At 41.5% G+C, this 22,301-nt stretch overlaps 1 protein-coding gene across 1 annotated transcript in view; it reads left to right on the top strand.

Moving 5' to 3' along the window:
- The window catches only part of LOC128664100 (protein NLRC5), a 429,645-nt gene that overhangs the window by 229,120 nt on the left and 178,224 nt on the right, over nucleotides 1–22,301 (top strand). Inside the window, exons 21-24 of the mRNA XM_053718792.1 lie at nucleotides 3,853–3,936; nucleotides 4,554–4,637; nucleotides 21,503–21,592; nucleotides 22,006–22,068. Coding sequence (XP_053574767.1) covers nucleotides 3,853–3,936; nucleotides 4,554–4,637; nucleotides 21,503–21,592; nucleotides 22,006–22,068 — 321 coding nt within the window. The remainder of the gene's footprint in view (nucleotides 1–3,852; nucleotides 3,937–4,553; nucleotides 4,638–21,502; nucleotides 21,593–22,005; nucleotides 22,069–22,301) is intronic.

The raw sequence follows: 22,301 nt of genomic DNA, 5'->3' as shown, positions 1-22,301 counted from the left end.
TACTCCAAAATATAGTGGGCTGATGAATCTTCAGCCATGGTAAACCTAAAATAATAGGAAACAGGGGAGTAGTGATCACCTCAAAAGTACATGTTTCGACATGGATAGGTGATATAGAAAGCTGTAGTGGTGTAGTGTTGTGTGTAGTAGGTCCTGATTTAATTAATGAACCGTCAAACACTGTCAGTCTTTAATAAAGGAATCTTATTACAGTGCACAAAATTATAGTCAATAAAATTTCCTGTGGCTCCAGAGTTGTGGTATGTTGTTGATCCCACTGCAAGGAGACAGAGAGGGAAAAATGTGAGGTTGGGTGAACATTTGGATAAGAAGAATGAAGGTGTGTTGTTGTCTTACCCTTCTTTTGTTTAAGGAGGCTAGGGCATTCCTTTACTCCATGTTCTTTTGCTGCGCAATAGAGGCACAAATTGTGGAGTCTGCGTCTGGCTTTCTCCTCCGGTTTTAATGGCCCTCTGACGAAAGCTACCTCCATCGGTTCCTCCACAGACCTACTCGGAGTACTAAGTGTGTGGGTATAATTCTTCCTTACAATCGGATCCGAAGACCCCCTCTCAGATCTTCTCTCACGAAGGCGGCGATCAATGGATATGCAGAGTTATATAAGGTTTTCCAAGTCAGTCGGTAGAATTGTACGTGCTAACTCATCCTTCAGTGAGTCGGATAATCCAACACGGAACTGGTTCCTAAGGGCTGCTGAGTTCCATTGGGTGTCTGGTGCCCATCTCTTAAAGTCTGTTACATACTCTTCAAAAAGGTCTTTTGCCCTGGGGGAGAGTACGAATTGAAGCTTCGGCTGTAGTTTGTTTGTCTCTATCTTCATAGAGGATGGACATTGCATTGAAGAAATTATCCAAGGAATTTAGTAAAGGATCATTGGTTTCATAAAAGGTATTCGCCCATTTCCTGGGCTCTCCAGAAAGGTATGAAATAACAGTTAATACTTTGATCTTCTCTGTAGGATAGGTTTTAGGTTTCAGGTTTCAGAGAAAAGAAAAGTGTGCATGCATTCTTGAATTCTCTGAAGTGAGCCCTTATACCTGTAAATTTCTCTGGGGGTCACACCTGTGGTTCAGGGTTATTTTCTACAGTGGGGATTTTAGGTGGAAGGTGATCACTGATATATTTTCTTAACTGTTCGTGTTCAGACTGTATTTCTCTCAAACCTTGTATCATTAGGTCCATATTCTGAGAGAGAGTGCCAACACGGTTGTTTTAAATCTGAGAAATCCATAGCTAATTGGATACAGGCTGTTTTCTTTTTAGGGCTAGGTAATATGTGAGGCTTCTACCTCTTATAACAGATAGAAGTGAATACCCAATTGTATCAAGGGCCTGGTAACCAATCTGAGCTTACAGATGCCACACAGTCTCACACCAGACCTGAATTCTCTGGATGTTAATATCAGAATTCGGTTATGCTTATAGACGGAGGGATGACGATATAGTCATATTAATCTTGGCAACAAGTAAGCAATATAAGTACACCAATAGGTATATAAATAACAATGGGGACTGTCTAGAGAAACTGCTGGTAGCAGATGCGACAGTTTTGTAAGGGATAAAGTAACTTGATGAAATACTTCATATAGGTAGAAGATGGGTGGATTGCAGGGAACAACAATTCATATATATATGTACATTGGAGGCTAATTTGCAAGGAGCAACAGTTCATTAGTATACATGCAGATAAGTTCAAAGTAGAAGGCTGCAATTAATATATATACAATGGAGGTTGATTTGCAAGGAGCAACAGTTAATATATTGCCATAGCTGGAGGATAATTAGTTGAACGGTAGTAGAGCCAAAAGTATATCCAAGTGGGAGTATTGCGAAAGAGCGACAGTTCAGATACTTCTAGACAAGTGCAGTGTTTGTAGGTGATAAGTGCTAACAACAGCACATGGCAGAGGCATAAGGCGGAAAAGAGTAAGATTGCAAACAGACAGTAGGAAAGTAACAGTGGTTAAGTAAATGTTATGACTACAGCGATACAGCGTTACCCAATGTTACACGGAGCTGGGCTGTGAGGAGAGCGTCCGGTGCTGCGGTTCAGGAGCTGCAGGATGACGTCAGCAGTTACACACAGGAGCTGTAACAACGGAGAGGCTGACACGGCTGATGGCCGCTTCGTAGCAGAGGATTCCAGACTTTGTCCAGTGAGAGAGACCGAGGACTTGCAGGGGTCTCCACAGGGAAAAGGCAGGAGCGTAGCGTGTAGCTTATGAAGAGGCAAAGTAGTCGTTCACCTTACAGGGCTAGAAACGGAAGTAGGAATTCCACAACAGAACTTCATTACCTAGCAATGTATCTAGATAGGAGGGGCCATATATAGGGCTGAGAAGGTGTGCCTTAAAGGGACAGAGCCAGATGCATGGCAGTTTGCTTTCCTGTCCTGCTCAGGATATGCCCTAAATCCACCCACCCACCCCGTCCATTGCATGAATTGGCCCCACCTACACTCCCCCCTACCTTTAAGACACAAAACACAAACGGGCCACTGCCAACAAATCCACTAACCTCTCTGTCCCACAAAGACAAAAGCTCCTGCATTGATACTTAAAGGGACATGAAAAAAAAGGTCAATATATATGCAGGTCAAAATTTTTTTTTTTTTTTTTTGAAAGAGGAGTGTACAACTGAAAAGTCACAATAAAAAAAATGTTTGCTGAGATTAAACACAGTGACTGCTGTCTTCTGGAATATATATGCGTGTTTGTGTGAACTGTTTTTATGCTTAAAGGGACAGTAAAGTCATAATTAAACTCAAATGGATTCGGTAGAGCACAACATTTTAAACAACTTTCCAATTTACTTCAATTATCAATTTAGCTTGGTTTTCTTGGTATCCTTTGTGAAAATACTAATCTTGGGTGAGCTCAGGAGTGTGCATGTGTCTTTAGTTATCTGGCAGCAGTGTGTGCAACACTGTGTATAGCAGCCTTATACATAGTTACAAACACAGCTGCCATAGACTGCTATAGACATGTGCACGCTCCTGAACTCCAGCCTACCTAGGTTTACTCTAAACAAAGGATATCAATAGAACAAAGCAAATGTTATAATACAAGCAAATTGGAAAGTTGTTCAAAACTCCATGCTTTATCTGAATAATTCAAGTTTAATTTTGACTTTACTGTATATAAGTTATAAGTTTAATTTAAATTGTAAAGCACAGGCCTAAATAAAGGACTCCACTACTTGAGTGGATTTTTCGCACATCATCGGATTAGCGCTTGAGCAATATCTGACATGAATTTTATTCCACTCCTCCATAGAAGTCACTTATCTGAGGGATTTAGAGCACACCAATGCTGTACGGCCATGCAGGTGTTAGCATGCACGAGACTATGGGGCTGATTTACCATATGATTTACCATACGCTGTCGGCATTTAACATTGCACAAGCAGTTCTTGTGAACTGCTTGTGCAATGCTGCCCCCTGCCGCTAGCAGGGGGTGTCAATCAACCCAATCGAATAGGAAAGGGCAGATTGATGTCCGCAGCTTCAGAGACAGCGGAACAGTTAAGAAGCAGCGGTCTTAAGACCGCTGCTTCATAACTGCTGTTTCCGGCGAGCCTAAAGGCTCGCGCGGAAACAGGAGCATCAGGGGCCATTTGGCCCTTGATAAATTTGCCCCTATGACTCAAGTCATAAAAATAACTTTGGTAATAAAAATAGAATCAGTGTTGACTGCGCTTGAGGGATGTCAATGCACAACAACTCCACTTGTAATCGAGCCCTTTATGTGGGATTTTATTTTGCGTATATTATCCATTCAGTTAAGCTTTGTCTCTTCTGTTTTTCTAAAACTATTCTTTTCTGTTATTTAGCCTTACAAAATGTCGTATATCTCCAAGGAAGCTGCAGAAGCTGTTTCAGGCACTTGAACAATGTCCTGATTTGCAACAGATAAAGTACGTGAAAACTTTATTGTGCTATTTTGTTTACTAACAGGTAGAAGAAATTGAAACAAAAAAATAATGAATCCCATGATTTTAACGGCCAGAGATTACAAGGCCAATGTTATATCAGCAGACATGTAAGCCATAGTTATATGTGCTTAGGGATAAAAAAATACTCTAATGCATTATATATATGCAGGCAATAGTGCAATAAGAAAATGTATATTTTCACTGTGGTTACCACTTTATGGATAAAGTAGGAGTGTCATTTATTATATATCCAGTGATCAGCCATATGGATTGCGCTTTACATATAAATAATGTTGATGATGATAATTTTCACACCAACTTATAACCACATTTTAGATTTAAAGAGGCTATTTATTCCCATGTCTGCAATCTATTTTAATGTGAGACCGAGCAAAGTTGCATCCACGTAGGCAGAGACCCTCTTCAAGTGAATTGCCCATTGGCAGCTGCCTAATTTGTGTGATAAATGCCTACTGTTTGACCTTGCATTGCAGCTATATTTTTATCACTCATGATAATCCACTGTCACAAAACAATTGTTCTTTTATATGCATCACACTTTCTATATTATTGTGATTAACCGAAAATTCTTTTTACAGTTTATCAGACAATGCTTTGAGTTTCACTATGATTGAGAAGCTTCTCGAATATTTACCACAGTTTCCATATTTGGCAACTGTAAAGTAAGTATTTTTTTGCACTTTCTTGTGTAAATGTATGAATCTGTTTGATAAGCTTACATTATTTTGCCAATAAAACTTTATTCCAATGTTATAACACGTTAGAACAGCTGGCAAAAACAAATACGGGATTTCTCAACTCCAGTCCTTAAGGAACTGTTAAAGGCTTGATTTAAAGGAACATTAGATGACTTGTAACAGGCTATGTAGTCATTACTTATTTTTACGTGGAACTGCTTGGTAGCAACAAAGGAGATAAGATATAAATACTTCATAAGGTTTTCAATGGGTTTATCTCTGGAAGCAAAACAATGCAAAAATCATGTTCCGCTATTTTTCACCAAAGTATATTTTCATAAAAAGAAAAATGTCAGTAGGTGTATATATATTTTTAAATACAAATACTCACTTTTCTCCAACATTGGTGTGTCCGGTCCACGGCGTCATCCTTACTTGTGGGAAATATCTCTTCCCCAACAGGAAATGGCAAAGAGTCCCAGCAAAGCTGGCCATATAGTCCCTCCTAGGCTCCGCCCACCCCAGTCATTCTCTTTGCCGTTGCACAGGCAACATCTCCACGGAGATGGTTAAGAGTTTTTTGGTGTTTAAATGAAGTTTTTATTCTTCTATCAAGTGTTTGTTATTTTAAAATAGTGCTGGTATGTACTATTTACTCTGAAACAGAAAAGGATGAAGATTTCTGTTTGTGAGAGGAAGATGATTTTAGCAGACAGTAACTAAAATCGATTGCTGTTTCCACATAGGACTGTTGAGATGAAGTAACTTCAGTTGGGGGAAACAGTTAGCAGACTTTTCTTCTTAAGGTATGACTAGCCATATTTCTAACAAGACGATGTAATGCTGGAAGGCTGTCATTTCCCCTCATGGGGACCGGTAAGCCATTTTCTTAGTCAAACAAACAGAATAAAGGGCTTATTATGGGCTAAAAAACTGGTAGACATTTTTATGGGCTAAATCGATTGCTTTATTTGGGCATTTTATTCATATTTATGCTGACAATTTGCATTTATAAACTTGGGGAACGTTTATTAAACGGCAGGCACTGTGTTAGACACCTTTTCCAGTTAGGGGGCCTTCCTAGTTGTAGACTGAGCCTCATTTTCGCGCCATTACTGCGCAGTTGTTTTTTGAGAGCACGGCATGCAGATGCATGTGTGAGGATATAAAAATTGCTGGAAAAGCTTCTAGAAGGCGTCAATTGGTATCGTATTCCCCTCTGGGCTTGGTTGGGTCTCAGCAAAGACTATAGCTGAGACTGTATAGGGATTAAATTTATAAACGGCTCCGGTTCCGTTATTTTAAGGGTTAAAGCTCTGAAATTTGGTGTGCAATACTATTAATGCTTTAAGACACTGTGGTGAAATTTTGGTAATTTTTGAACAATTCCTTCATACTTTTTCACATATTCAGTAATAAAGTGTTTTCTGTTTAAAATTTAAAGAGACAGTAACGGTTTTGTTTTAAAACGTTTTTTGTGCTTTGTTGACAAGTTTAAGCCTGTTTAACATGTCTGTACCTTCAGATAAGCTATGTTCTATATGTATGAAAGCCAATGTGTCTCCCCATTTAAATTTAAATTTATGTGATAATTGTGCCATATCGTCCAAACAAAGTAAGGACAGTACTGCCACAGATAATGAAATTGCCCAAGATGATTCCTCAGATGAGGGGAGTAAACATGATACTACATCATCTCCTACTGTGTCTACACCAGTTTTGCCCACGCAGGAGGCCCCTAGTACATCTAGTGCGCCAATACTTATTACCATGCAACAATTAACGGCTGTAATGGATAACTCCATAGCAAATATTTTATCCAAAATGCCTACTTATCAGAGAAAGCGCGATTGCTCTGTTTTAAACACTGAAGAGCAGGAGGGCGCTGATGATAATTGTTCTGTCATACCCTCACACCAATCTGAAGGGGCCATGAGGGAGGTTTTGTCAGATGGAGAAATTTCAGATTCAGGAAAAATTTCTCAACAAGCTGAACCTGATGTTGTGACATTTAAATTTAAATTAGAACATCTCCGCGCACTGCTTAAGGAGGTGTTATCTACTCTGGATGATTGTGACAATTTGGTCATTCCAGAGAAATTATGCAAGATGGACAAGTTCCTAGAGTGCACCCCGACGCTTTTCCTATACCCAAGCGGGTGGCGGACATAGTAAATAAGGAGTGGGAAAAACCCGGCATACCTTTTGTCCCCCCCCCTATATTTAAGAAATTATTTCCTATGGTCGACCCCAGAAAGGACTTATGGCAGACAGTCCCTAAGGTCGAGGGGGCAGTTTCTACTCTAAACAAACGCACTACTATTCCTATCGAAGATAGTTGTGCTTTCAAAGATCCTATGGATAAAAAATTGGAAGGTTTGCTTAAAAAGATTTTTGTACAGCAAGGTTACCTTCTACAACCCATTTCGTGCATTGTTCCTGTCACTACAGCAGCGTGGTTCTGGTTCGAGGAACTAGAAAAGTCGCTCAGTAGAGAGACTCCATATGAGGAGGTTATGGACAGAGTTCACACACTTAAATTGGCTAACTCTTTTATTTTAGATGCCGCTTTGCAATTAGCTAGATTAGCGGCGAAAAATTCAGGGTTTGCTATCGTGGCGCGCAGAGCGCTTTGGCTAAAGTCTTGGTCAGCGGATGTGTCATCCAAGACAAAATTGCTTAACATCACTTTCAAAGGTAAAACTCTATTTGGACCAGAATTGAAAGAGATTATTTCAGACATCACTGGGGGAAAGGGCCACGCCCTTCCACAAGATAGGTCTTTCAAGGCTAAAAATAAGTCTAATTTTCGTTCCTTTCGCAATTTCAGGAACGGACCGGCCTCTAATTCTGCATCCTCTAAGCAAGAGGGTAATGCCTCACAACCCAAACCAGCCTGGAAACCAATGCAAGGCTGGAACAAGGGTAAGCAGGCCAAGAAGCCTGCCGCTGCTAACAAAACAGCATGAAGGAGTAGCCCCCGATCCGGGACCGGATCTAGTGGGGGGCAGACTCTCTCTCTTTGCTCAGGCTTGGGCAAGAGATGTTCAGGATCCCTGGGCACTAGAAATAGTTTCTCAAGGTTATCTCCTGGAATTCAAGGAACTACCCCCAAGGGGAAGGTTCCACATGTCTCACTTATCCTCAAACCAAATAAAGAGACAGGCATTCTTACATTGTGTAGAAGACCTGTTAAAGATGGGAGTGATACACCCAGTTCCAATAAAGGAACAAGGAATGGGATTTTATTCCAATCTGTTCGTAGTTCCCAAAAAAGAGGGAACTTTCAGACCAATTTTGGATTTGAAGATCCTAAACAAATTTCTCAGGGTACCATCGTTCAAAATGGAAACCATTCGAACGATTCTACCCACTATCCAGGAAAGTCAATTTATGACTACCGTGGATCTAAAGGATGCGTACCTACATATTCCTATCCACAAAGAACATCATCAGTTCCTAAGGTTCGCTTTTCTGGACAAGCATTACCAGTTTGTGGCCCTCCCATTCGGGTTAGCCACTGCTCCAAGGATTTTCACAAAGGTGCTAGGGTCCCTTCTAGCGGTTCTAAGACCGAGGGGCATTGCAGTAGTACCTTACTTGGACGACATTCTAATACAAGCGTCGTCCCTGTCAAAAGCAAAGGCTCATACAGACATCGTTCTGGCCTTTCTCAGATCACACGGATGGAAGGTGAACATAGAAAAAAGTTCTCTGTCTCCGTCGACAAGAGTTCCCTTCTTGGGAACAATAATAGATTCCGTAGAAATGAGGATTTTTCTGACAGAGGTCAGAAAATCAAAACTTCTAAGCTCTTGTCAAGCTCTTCATTCTGTTCCTCGTCCTTCCATAGCGCAGTGCATGGAAGTAGTAGGGTTGATGGTTGCAGCAATGGACATAGTTCCTTTTGCACAAATTCATCTAAGACCATTACAACTGTGCATGCTCAAACAGTGGAATGGGGATTATACAGACTTGTCTCCAATGATTCAAGTAGATCAGAAGACCAGAGATTCACTCCGTTGGTGGCTGACCCTGGACCATCTGTCCCAGGGAATGAGCTTCCGCAGACCAGAGTGGGTCATTGTCACGACCGACGCCAGCCTAGTGGGCTGGGGCGCGGTCTGGGAATCCCTGAAAGCTCAGGGTCTATGGTCTTGGGAGGAGTCTCTTCTCCCGATAAACATTCTGGAACTGAGAGCGATATTCAATGCTCTCAGGGCTTGGCCTCAACTAGCAAAGGCCAGATTCATAAGGTTCCAATCAGACAACATGACGACCGTTGCGTATATCAATCATCAGGGGGGAACAAGGAGTTCCCTGGCGATGAAAGAAGTGACCAAAATAATTCAATGGGCGGAGGATCACTCCTGCCACCTGTCTGCGATCCACATCCCAGGTGTGGAAAACTGGGAGGCGGATTTTCTGAGTCATCAGACATTCCATCCGGGGGAGTGGGAACTCCACCCGGAGATCTTTGCCCAAATAACCCAATTATGGGGCATTCCAGACATGGATCTGATGGCGTCTCGTCAGAACTTCAAGGTTCCTTGCTACGGGTCCAGATCCAGGGATCCCAAGGCGACTCTAGTAGATGCACTAGTAGCACCTTGGACCTTCAACCTAGCTTATGTATTTCCACCGTTTCCTCTCATTCCCAGACTGGTAGCCAGGATCAATCAGGAGAGGGCCTCGGTGATCTTGATAGCTCCTGCGTGGCCACGCAGGACTTGGTATGCAGACCTGGTGAATATGTCATCGGTTCCACCATGGAAGCTACCTTTGAGACAGGACCTTCTTGTTCAGGGTCCATTCGAACATCCAAATCTGGTCTCCCTCCAGCTGACGGCTTGGAGATTGAACGCTTGATTCTATCGAAGCGTGGGTTTTCAGATTCTGTGATAGATACTCTGGTTCAGGCCAGAAAACCGGTAACTAGAAAGATTTACCATAAAATATGGAAAAGATATATCTGTTGGTGTGAATCCAAAGGATTCCCATGGAATAAGATAAAAATTCCTAAGATTCTCTCCTTTCTACAAGAAGGTTTGGAGAAAGGATTATCTGCAAGTTCTCTAAAGGGAAAGGGACAGATCTCTGCTTTATCTGTCTTACTACACAAAAGACTGGCAGCTGTGCCAGATGTTCAAGCATTTGTTCAGGCTCTGGTTAGGATCAAGCCTGTTTACAGACCTTTGACTCCTCCCTGGAGTCTAAATCTAGTTCTTTCAGTTCTTCAAGGGGTTCCGTTTGAACCTTTACATTCCATAGATATTAAGTTACTATCTTGGAAAGTTTTGTTTTTGGTTGCAATTTCTTCTGCTAGAAGAGTTTCAGAGTTATCTGCTCTGCAGTGTTCTCCGCCCTATCTGGTGTTCCATGCAGATAAGGTGGTTTTGCGTACTAAGCCTGGTTTTCTTCCTAAGGTTGTTTCTAACAAAAATATTAACCAGGAGATAGTTGTACCTTCTTTATGTCCGAATCCAGTTTCAAAGAAGGAACGTTTGTTACACAATTTGGACGTAGTCCGTGCTCTAAAATTCTATTTAGAGGCTACAAAGGATTTCAGACAAACTTCTTCCTTGTTTGTTGTTTATTCTGGTAAAAGGAGAGGTCAAAAAGCGACTTCTACCTCTCTTTCCTTTTGGCTTAAAAGCATCATCCGATTGGCTTATGAGACTGCCGGACGGCAGCCTCCTGAAAGAATCACAGCTCACTCCACTAGAGCTGTGGCTTCCACATGGGCCTTCAAGAACGAGGCTTCTGTTGACCAGATATGTAAGGCAGCGACTTGGTCTTCACTGCACACTTTTGCCAAATTTTACAAATTTGATACTTTTGCTTCTTCGGAGGCTATTTTTGGGAGAAAGGTTTTGCAAGCTGTGGTGCCTTCCGTTTAGGTAACCTGATTTGCTCCCTCCCTTCATCCGTGTCCTAAAGCTTTGGTATTGGTTCCCACAAGTAAGGATGACGCCGTGGACCGGACACACCAATGTTGGAGAAAACAGAATTTATGCTTACCTGATAAATTACTTTATCCAACGGTGTGTCCGGTCCACGGCCCGCCCTGGTTTTTTAATCAGGTCTGATGAATTATTTTCTCTAACTATAGTCACCACGGTACCATATGGTTTCTCCTATATATATTTCCTCCTGTCCGTCAGTCGAATGACTGGGGTGGGCGGAGCCTAGGAGGGACTATATGGCCAGCTTTGCTGGGACTCTTTGCCATTTCCTGTTGGGGAAGAGATATTTCCCACAAGTAAGGATGACGCCGTGGACCGGACACACCGTTGGAGAAAGTAATTTATCAGGTAAGCATAAATTCTGTTTTTATTGGTGTCAGAGTGTTCATTGTTTTACCCACAAATGCCTCTTATCATTGATGTCAGTGGATATATTTTTTTGCTGTCAATGGGAAAATTATTTTAAAAATAAAGTCCTCTTTTCATTGTTGTTAGGGGGGACTTATATAGCTGGATTTGTCAAGTCTTTTATGCTCCCTGTGCCACTCTATCCCACACTGCTCTTTGCCTTAAATAACCATGCCACATACATGCAAAGGGATCCCTTTAAGGTCACAGCATGCTGGCAGTTGTAGTTTGCCAATGCTGTCTGTCGACAGTAGTCAAATTAAACCGGGCTGCATTTGGCTTGGTAGCATGTTGATAGTATTATGAGTGTAACTGTACTTTTAAATGTATATTTGATGTGTTTTGTGCAACTTTTTTGTTTCTCTTAACAGTTAACCAGAGCCCTGAAGTCGCGATATTCCGACGCACGTTAAATTCAATTGCACTCACGTGTTTACTTTCAACTCATAATACTATACTTTCAATGTGCGCAAAGAGCCGCTATAAACTCCTTTTCGCTTGTGAGCAACCTATGGTGCGGCACTTGCAATCTAGTCCCTTGGGCACTTATGCAACAGGTTTGCCATCTCTGAAAATATCTCAAACTGCCTCCCTAGGCACAGACCTCATACCAAAATATGCCCATGGAATACTGCTATTCTGAGAAATATTTTTTTTACAGTAATAAAATCACTTTACATTATAATACCTGCTGCACTAATGGTTTACATGGTTATTGCCTATTAATTTCTTCATGACAGATACCATTTGTAGCCTCTGTGACCCATGAATGTGCGCACAAGTACTTTTTTTTTAACCACAGTCACAGGCACTTTATTTTCCTCCTCAGTTCAGTGAAATTTTGAGATATCAAACAATATTATAGAAAAAATCTCCATGTGAACACAAGTATAATGGGAACTGTGCACTGATGGTGCCTTTTGGCTTGAACTTTTTACCATGCAGGCGAATTTAAAAAAGTATTTGAATGTTAACTGCTCTGAGGAGTTTATTGTAGTTTTAGTTTTGTGGATGAGGCCACATGTGGGAGGGGTTACAGGATATCCAATGGCATGTCTGGGCAGGTTGTGAGTTGGCGCGGCTAAGTTAGTTCCTTAAAATTGGACTCAGAGAGGCAGTGCGGAAAATGGGCCATACCTCTAAACCCATGACAGTGCTGCTGAAACAGGGATGGTTGGGTGAATACGTAAAGATAAAATGATAATCCCAGAAGAAGCCTGATAGGGGGAAACATACAGAGAGATCTTTTGCTGCATGTCTATCTGACTTGGTAAACTTGAAAGTTTTTTGTAGCTGTGTTATGGCTCCTCCGCTCCAATATGGAATATGGCTCTATACTATTCTAGAGTTAGCTGACAATGAGCACTGACATCTGCTGTGTGTAAGCTGCGCATGCCCCAGACAGTATTAGCGTGCGCTGGTATTAGAAAGTAAAGCGCTAATATCGCTTTATTGAAAGGGATATATAGCGCTCCATTAAGGTAGAAAAAATCCTATTGGCTGATGCAATCAGCCAATAGGATTGAAGTTCAATCCTATTGGCTGATCCAATCAGCCAATAGGATTGAGCTTGCATTCTATTGACTGTTCCAATCCAAAACCAGGATTTTTTCTACCTTAATTCCGATTTAGAATTCTATCAGCCAATCGGAATCTAAGGGACGCCATCTTGGATGACGTCATTTAAAGGAACCTTCATTCAGTAAGAAGACTCCGGATGAAGAGAATGCTCCGCGTCGGATGTCTTGAAGATGGACCCGCTCTGCATCGGATGGATGAAGATAGAAGATGCCGTCTGGATGAAGAAGATGCCGTCTGGATGAAGACCGTCTGGAGGACCACTTCGCCCGGCTTGGATGAAGACTTCTCCCGGCTTCGTTGAGGACTTCGGCCCGGTTGGATGAAGACTTCTGCCGCTTCCTTGAGGATGGATGTCCGGTCTTCAGATCAGTAAGTCGATCTTCAGGGGGTTAGTGTTAGTTTTTTTAAGGGTGTATTGGGTGGGTTTATTTTTTAGGTTAGGGCTTTGGGCTGCAATAGAGCTAAATGCCCTTTAAAGGGCAATGCCCATCCAAATGCCCTTTTCAGGGCAATGGGGAGCTTAGATTTTTTTACTTAGTATTTTATTTGGGGGGTTGGTTGTGTGGGTGGTGAGTTTTACTGTTGGGGGGGTTGTTTGTATTTTTTTTTTAACTGATTACTTTGGGGCAATACCCCGCAAAAGGCCCTTTTAAGGGCTATTGATAGTTTAGTTTAGGCTAGGTTTTTTTTTATTTTGGGGGGGCTTTTTTTATTTTGATAGGGCTATTAGATTAGGTGTAATTAGTTTAAAGAGCTGTAATTTGTTTTTCTCTTGTTAAGTGTATCCAGTCCACGGATCATCCATTACTTGTGGGATATTCTCCTTCCCAACAGGAAGTTGCAAGAGGATCACCCACAGCAGAGCTGCTATATAGCTCCTACCCTCACTGCCATATCCAGTCATTCTCTTGCAACTCTCAACAAAGATGGACGTAGTAAGAGGAGAGTGGTGTATTATAGTTAGTTTTTTAACTTCAATCAAAAGTTTGTTATTTTTAAATGGTACCGGAGTGTACTGTTTCATCTCAGGCAGCATTAGAAGAAGAATCTGCCTGTGATTTCTATGATCTTAGCAGAAGTAACTAAGATCCATTGCTGTTCTCACATATTCTGAGGAGTGAGGTAACTTCAGAGAGGGAATGGCGTGCAGGTTTTCCTGCAATAAGGTATGTGCAGTTAATATTTTTCTAGGGATGGAATTTGCTAGAAAATGCTGCTGATACCGGATTAATGTAAGTAAAGCCTTAAATGCAGTGATAGCGACTGGTATCAGGCTTATTTATAGAGATACATACTCTTATAAAAGTGTAATATAAAACGTTTGCTGGCATGTTTAATCGTTTTTATATATGTTTGGTGACAAAACTTATTGGGGCCTAGTTTTTTTCCACATGGCTGGTTTGATTTTTGCCTAGAAACAGTTCCTGAGGCTTTCCACTGTTGCAATATGAGTGGGAAGGGCCTATTTTAGTGCTTTTCTGTGCAGATAAAAATACTGACAGAGACATTCAGCTTCTTCCTGCATGATCCAGGACATCTCTGAAGGGCTCAAAAGGCTTCAAAGTCGTGTTTGAGGAGGGTAACAATCACAGTAGACTGGCAGTTGTTGTGACTGTGTTTAAAAAACGTTTTTGTCATTTATTATTCTGTTTTTTGTTATTAAGGGGTTAATCATCCATTTGCAAGTGGGTGCAATGCTCTGCTGACTTGTTACATACACTGTAAAAATTTTGTTAGTGTAACTGCCTTTTTTCACTGTTATTTCAAATTTTGTCAAAATTTGTTTCTCTTAAAGGCACAGTAACTTTTTTTATATTGCTTGTTAACTTGCTTTAAAGTGTTTTCCAAGCTTGCTAGTCTCATTGCTAGTCTGTACAAACATGTCTGAAACAGAGGATACTTGTTCATTATGTTTAAAAGCCATGGTGGAGTCCCATAGGAGAATGTGTACTAAATGTATTGATTTCACCTTAAACAGTAAAGATCAGTCTTTATCTATAAAAGAATTGTCACCAGAGGGGTCTGTCGAGGGGGAAGTTATGCCGACTAACTCTCCCCACGTGTCGGACCCTTCGCCTCCCGCTCAAGGGACGCACGCTAATATGGCGCCAAGTACATCAGGGACGCCCATAGCGATTACTTTGCAGGACATGGCTGCATTCATGAATAATACCCTGTCAGAGGTATTATCCAGATTGCCTGAATTGAGAGGCAAGCGCGATAGCTCTGGGGTTAGACGAGATACAGAGCGCGTAGATGCTGTAAGAGCCATGTCTGATACTGCGTCACAATATGCAGAACCTGAGGACGGAGAGCTTCAGTCTGTGGGTGACGTCTCTGAATCGGGGAGACCTGATTCAGAGATTTCTAATTTTAAATTTAAGCTTGAGAACCTCCGTGTATTGCTTGGGGAGGTATTAGCTGCTCTGAATGACTGTGACACAATTGCAGTGCCAGAGAAATTGTGTAGGCTGGATAAATACTATGCAGTGCCGGTGACTACTGATGTTTTTCCAATACCTAAAAGGCTTACAGAAATTATTAGTAAGGAGTGGGATAGGCCCGGTGTGCCCTTTTCCCCACCTCCTATATTTAGAAAAATGTTTCCAATAGATGCCACTACACGGGACTTATGGCAGACTGTCCCTAAGGTGGAGGGAGCAGTTTCTACTTTAGCAAAGCGTACCACTATCCCGGTTGAGGACAGTTGTGCTTTTTCAGATCCAATGGATAAAAAAAATTAGAGGTTTACCTTAAGAAAATGTTTATTCAACAAGGTTTTATTTTACAGCCCCTTGCATGCATTGCGCCTGTTACTGCTGCGGCGGCATTCTGGTTTGAGGTCCTGGAAAAGGCCATCCATACAGCTCCATTGACTGAAATTGTTGACAAGCTTAGAACTCTTAAGCTAGCTAACTCATTTGTTTCTGATGCCATTGTTCATTTGACTAAACTAACGGCTAAGAATTCCGGATTCGCCATCCAGGCGCGTAGGGCGCTATGGCTCAAATCCTGGTCAGCTGATGTGACTTCAAAGTCTAAATTACTCAACATTCCTTTCAAGGGGCAGACCTTATTCGGGCCTGGTTTGAAAGAAATTATTGCTGACATTACTGGAGGTAAGGGTCATACCCTTCCTCAGGACAGGGCCAAATCAAAGGCCAAACAGTCTAATTTTCGTGCCTTTCGAAATTTCAAGGCAGGTGCAGCATCAACTTCCTCTGCTTCAAAACAAGAGGGAACTTTTGCTCAATCCAAGCAGGCCTGGAAACCTAACCAGTCCTGGAACAAGGGCAAGCAGGCCAGAAAGCCTGCTGCTGCCTCTAAGACAGCATGAAGGAGCGGCCCCCTATCCGACAATGGATCTAGTAGGGGGCAGACTCTCTCTCTTCGCCCAGGCGTGGGCAAGCGATGTTCAGGATCCCTGGGCATTGGAGATCATATCTCAGGGATATCTTCTGGACTTCAAAGCTTCTCCTCCACAAGGGAGATTTCACCTTTCAAGATTATCTGCAAACCAGATAAAGAAAGAGGCATTCCTAAGCCTCCATGTAATGGGAGTGATCCATCCAGTTCCGCGGACGAAACAAGGACAGGGGTTTTATTCAAATCTGTTTGTGGTTCCCAAAAAAGAGGGAACCTTCAGACCAATTTTGGATTTAAAGATCTTAAACAAATTCCTCAGAGTTCCGTCATTCAAGATGGAAACTATTCGAACCATTTTACCCATGATCCAAGAGGGTCAGTACATGACCACAGTGGACTTAAAGGATGCCTACCTTCACATTCCGATTCACAAGAATCATCATCAGTTCCTGAGGTTTGCCTTTCTAGACAGGCATTACCAATTTGTAGCTCTTCCATTCGGGTTGGCTACAGCCCCAAGAATTTTTACAAAGGTTCTGGGCTCACTTCTGGCGGTCCTAAGACCGCGAGGCATAGCGGTGGCTCCTTACCTGGACGATATCCTGATACAGGCGTCAAGCTTTCAAATTGCCAAATCTCATACAGAGATAGTTCTGGCATTCCTGAGGTCGCATGGGTGGAAAGTGAACGAAGAAAAGAGTTCTCTATCTCCTCTCACGAGGGTTTCCTTCCTAGGGACTCTAATAGATTCTGTAGAAATGAAAATTTACCTGACGGAGTCCAGGTTATCAAAACTTCTAAATGCTTGCCGTGTTCTTCACTCCATTCCGCGCCCCACGGTGGCTCAGTGCATGGAAGTAATCGGCTTAATGGTAGCGGCGATGGACATAGTGCCATTCTCGCGCCTGCATCTCAGACCGCTGCAATTATGCATGCTCAGTCAGTGGAATGGGGATTGCACAGATTTGTCCCCTCTACTAAATCTGGATCAGGAAACCAGAGATTCTCTTCTCTGGTGGTTATCTCGGGCCCATCTGTCCAAGGGTATGACCTTTCGCAGACCAGATTGGACAATTGTAACAACAGATGCCAGCCTTCTAGGTTGGGGTGCAGTCTGGGACTCAGGAGGAGAAACTCCTCCCAATAAATATTCTGGAGTTAAGAGCAATATTCAATGCTCTTCTGGCTTGGCCTCAGCTAGCAACACTGAGGTTCATCAGATTTCAGTCGGACAACATCACGACTGTGGCTTACATCAACCATCAAGGGGGAACCAGGAGTTCCCTAGCTATGTCAGAAGATAATTCGCTGGGCAGAGACTCACTCTTGCCACCTGTCAGCGATCCATATCCCAGGTGTAGAGAACTGGGAGGCGGATTTTCTAAGTCGTCAGACTTTTCATCCGGGGGAATGGGAACTCCATCCGGAGGTGTTTGCTCAATTGGTTCTCCGTTGGGGCAAACCAGAATTGGATCTCATGGCGTCTCGCCAGAACGCCAAGCTTCCTTGTTACGGATCCAGGTCCAGGGAACCAGAAGCGGCACTGATAGATGCTCTAGCAGCGCCTTGGTTCTTCAACCTGGCTTATGTGTTTCCACCGTTTCCTTTGCTCCCTGGTCTGATTGCCAAAATCAAACAGGAAAGAGCATCGGTGATATTGATAGCGCCTGCGTGGCCACGCAGGACCTGGTATGCAGACCTAGTGGACATGTCATCCTTTCCACCATGGACTCTGCCACTGAGACAAGACCTTCTAATACAAGGTCCTTTCAATCATCCGAATCTACTTTCTCTGAGACTGACTGCATGGAGATTGAACGCTTGATCCTATCAAAGCGTGGCTTCTCCGAGTCAGTAATTGATACCTTAATACAGGCACGAAAGCCTGTCACCAGGAAAATTTACCACAAGATATGGCGTAAATATCTTCATTGGTGTGAATCCAAGAATTACTCATGGAGTAGGGTTAGGATTCCTAGGATATTGTCCTTCCTCCAAGAGGGTTTGGACAAAGGATTATCAGCTAGTTCTTTAAAGGGACAGATTTCTGCTCTGTTTATTCTTTTACACAAGCGTCTGGCAGAAGTTCCAGACGTTCAGGCATTTTGTCAGGCTTTAGTTAGAATTAAGCCTGTGTTTAAACCTGTTGCTCCTCCATGGAGCTTAATCTTGGTTCTTAAAGTTCTTCAAGGGGTTCCGTTTGAACCCCTTCATTCTATTGATATCAAACTTCTTTCATGGAAAGTTCTTTTTCTGATGGCTATTTCCTCGGCTCGAAGAGTCTCGGAGTTATCTGCCTTATATTGTGATTCTCCTTATCTGATCTTTCATTCAGATAAAGTTGTTCTGCGTACAAAACCTGGGTTTTTACCTAAGGTGGTTTCTAACAAGAATATCAATCAAGAGATTGTTGTTCCATCATTATGTCCTAATCCTTCTTCAAAGAAGGAACGTCTTTTGCATAATCTAGACGTAGTCCGTGCCATGAAGTTTTACTTACAGGCTACTAAAGGTTTTCGCCAAACATCTAACCTGTTTGTTGTTTACTCTGGACAGAGGAGAGGTAAGAAGGCCTCGGCAACCTCTCTTTCTTTTTGGCTTCGGAGTATAATCCGTTTAGCCTATGAGACTGCTGGACAGCAGCCTCCTGAAAGGATTACAGCTCATTCTACTAGAGCTGTGGCTTCCCTTCATACTTTTTCCAAATTTTACAAATTTGATACTTTTGCTTCTTCGGAGGCTGTTTTCGGGAGAAAGGTTCTACAGGCAGTGGTTCCTTCCGTTTAAGTTCCTGCCTTGTCCCTCCCATCATCCGTGTACTTTAGCTTTGGTATTGGTATCCCACAAGTAATGGATGATCCGTGGACTGGATACACTTAACAAGAGAAAACATAATTTATGCTTACCTGATAAATTTATTTCTCTTGTAGTGTATCCAGTCCACGGCCCGCCCTGTCCTTTTCAGGCAGGTCTAAATTTTCATTAAACTACAGTCACCACTGCACCCTATGGTTTCTCCTTTCTCGGCTTGTTTCGGTCGAATGACTGGATATGGCAGTGAGGGGAGGAGCTATATAGCAGCTCTGCTGTGGGTGATCCTCTTGCAACTTCCTGTTGGGAAGGAGAATATCCCACAAGTAATGGATGATCCGTGGACTGGATACACTACAAGAGAAATAAATTTATCAGGTAAGCATAAATTATGTTTTTATTTTCTGTAATTTAGTGTTTTTTTGTGTGATTTAGCTAATTTAATTTAATTTATTCAATTGTTTTTAATTTAGTTAATTTATTTAATTGTAATGTAGTGTTAGGTGTTAGTATAACTTAGGTTAGGTTTTATTTTACAGGTCAATTTGTATTTATTTTAGCTACGTAGTTATTAAATAGTTAATAACTATTTAATAACTATTTTACCTAGTTAAAATAAATACAAACTTGGCTGTAAAATAAAAATAAACCCAAAGCTAGCTACAATGTAACTATTAGTTATATTGTAGCTAGCTTAGGGTTTATTTTATAGGTAAGTATTTAGTTTTAAATAGGAATAATTTAGTTAAAGTGAATGTCAATTTTCAGCAATGAGTGCCCGGTTTTTAAAAATACTTTTAAAAACAGGGGCACTTTCATTGATGAAAATTTACATTGCACCGGCTTTGTAGAAATACTTACCTTTTACTTTTGCAAAGCCGTATCGCCGATCCCAGCCTCAGTTCCTCTGTCCTGACGTCAGAAATGACAAAATTGTCTTCCTCCAATCATGGCTTGCACCCCAGAGCGTCCAGCTCGTGATGCCCGGCTGTGATTGGAGGAAGCCAGTTTTGTCATTGCTGTGGTTGTACAGCAGGAAGAAGAAGGCGGGGGATCATCGATCCGGCTTTGCAGAAGTAAAAGGTAAGTATTTCTAAAAATCTGGTGCAATGTAAACTTTCTTCAATGAAAGTGCCCCTGTTTTTAAAAGTATTTTTAAAAACCGGCACTCATTGCTGAAAATTTAATATAGTGGCGGCGACGTTGGGGGCGGCAGATTAGGGTTAATAAGTGTAGGTAGATTGCTGCGACATTGTGGGCGGCAGATTAGGGGTTAATAAATATAATGTAGGTGTTGGCGATGTTGGGGCAGCAGATTAGGGGTTAATAAGTATAATGTAGGTGGTGGCGGTGTCCGGAGCAGCAGATTAGGGGTTTATAAGAATAATGTAGGTGTCGGCAATGTCGGGGGGCGGCAGATTAGGGGTTAATAAGTGTAAGATTAGGGGTGTTTAGACTCGGGGTTCATGTTAGGGTGTTAGGTGTAAACATAAATTTTGTTTCCCCATAGGAATCAATGGGGCTGCGTTACTGAGTTTTACGCTGCTTTTTTGCAGGTGTTAGACTTTTTCTCAGCCGGTTCTCCCCATTGATGTCTATGGGGAAATCGTGCATGAGCACGTACGACCAGCTCACCGCTGACTTAAGCAGCGCTGGTATTGAAGTGCGGTATGGAGCACAATTTTGCTCTACGCTCACTTATTGTCTTTTAACACCGGGTTTGTAAAAACCCGTAATACCAGCGCTGTAGGTAAGTGAGCGGTGAGAAAAAACTGCTCGTTAGCACCACATAGCTCCTAACACAAAACTCGTAATCTGGTCGTTAGATAGCCCACTTGCATTTTTATAAAGGGACAATTAAGTAATTTTATGTTTATGCATTATTCATTACTCAATATCTGCATACAAAATAATTTCAAAAGTATTTACAAGTTTAATTTGTTAGCATAGTGTACATTGTTTTGCAGTTCTTGGATACACCCTATGACAGTGATTTTTAACCTTTTTTTTGCCGTGGCACACTTTTTTACATTAAAAAATCCTGTGGCACACCACCATCCCAAAATTTAAAAAAAATCACACATTGTAGCCTAATACAGCATATATATATACACATACACACAAACACACACATACTGTATGTATTGTGCTGTTATGCCATGCCTCCTACAAACTACCCCTGCACTGGGAGTAAAAAACAAGCAAAGTTTAAAAAATATGTCACACTGTTGTCAGTCTGCCGTGGCACACCTGAGGATCTCTCACGGCACACTAGTGTGCCACGGCACACTGGTTGAAAAACACTGCCCTATGAAATGCATCTTGAATGTTACCTATCTCATTTGGTGTGGCCAGTTAGGGTCCAATAAAGGTCAATCAATCATTGTGCAACAGGTACAAATGCCATCTGAATTAATGGTCTCTATAAGGTCAGTTGGAAACCTACAATACTTCAATTTACAAGATTTCATTAAAAAAAAACAGACAAAATAAATAAATCAAGTTACAGATTTTTTTTTAATATGCATAATAAACATTTTATGGAGAATTTAATTGTAAGTTTAGTTCGCTTTCAAGTTGAAAGTGTATTACTTCACTTTGAAGACATGTCCTATGCCACAAGTAAGTAATTGAGAAGTGTGGCAGGAGAATGCAGGTTATGATTTTTCCTACACTATTACCATTTGTAAATATTGGTTGTTTTTACTCTCTTTGCAGCATCAGTAGAAATGACCTTTCTCCCAGCTGTGTCTTGTTACTGGCTAATTCAATCAACAAATATGATCGCATCAAAGAAGTTGATATCAGGTAATAGCACCTGTTAAAAACATAAGTTTATCTATTTTTTTATTTCTAGTGTTTATTTATTTGCCCTAAGAATATATTATAGATAGGGTACCAACACCCAGGCCTAGGGGGGCACATTTAAATGGGCTGGGGACAAACATCTACAACTGAGTTTCATCACTCTATAAATACAAATTATTACATTAAAATCTCTTTTTTTCTGCATGATCTTTTAAAATGCATGTGGCATACAGAGCACCAGTTTGTGTGCCATTTGCAGGCCCATAGACAGTGGTGAGGTGTGTTGTCTCTGCTACAACACTATTCAGCACATTACAGACACAATATACATCACTGTCAACTTTCTTATTGCTGCAAATAGTGCCAAGTTACTATTTTTGTCTTGATTTTTTTATTCTTGTTTTGTTTTTCAGGTCTGTCGAGTACATGCGCTTGAATCTAGAGAAGGGACACAGAGCCAATGACATTTTCTGCAGGTATAGTACCTGTTGTATTACTCAGTTTTACAGATGCCACTTACTTTCATCTTTCATGCTATTAGATTTTTATTTTAAAAGTACATTCTCCTGCAATGATATCCTTGCTCTTCCATCATTAAAAAGAATAGGTGAACACCTGCTAAATATATTACAAATATGTTTTTGCTTTAAAATTGTAAAAATGTTGATTTGCTGACAGGCATAGCCTCATAACTCCATTGGTATACAGC

The sequence above is a fragment of the Bombina bombina genome, chromosome 1 (genome assembly GCF_027579735.1).
Source record: "Bombina bombina isolate aBomBom1 chromosome 1, aBomBom1.pri, whole genome shotgun sequence".
NCBI classification, from domain to species: domain Eukaryota; kingdom Metazoa; phylum Chordata; class Amphibia; order Anura; family Bombinatoridae; genus Bombina; species Bombina bombina.
The sequence above is the reverse complement of the archived record's forward strand: the minus strand, read 5'-3'. Positions and strand labels throughout refer to the sequence as shown.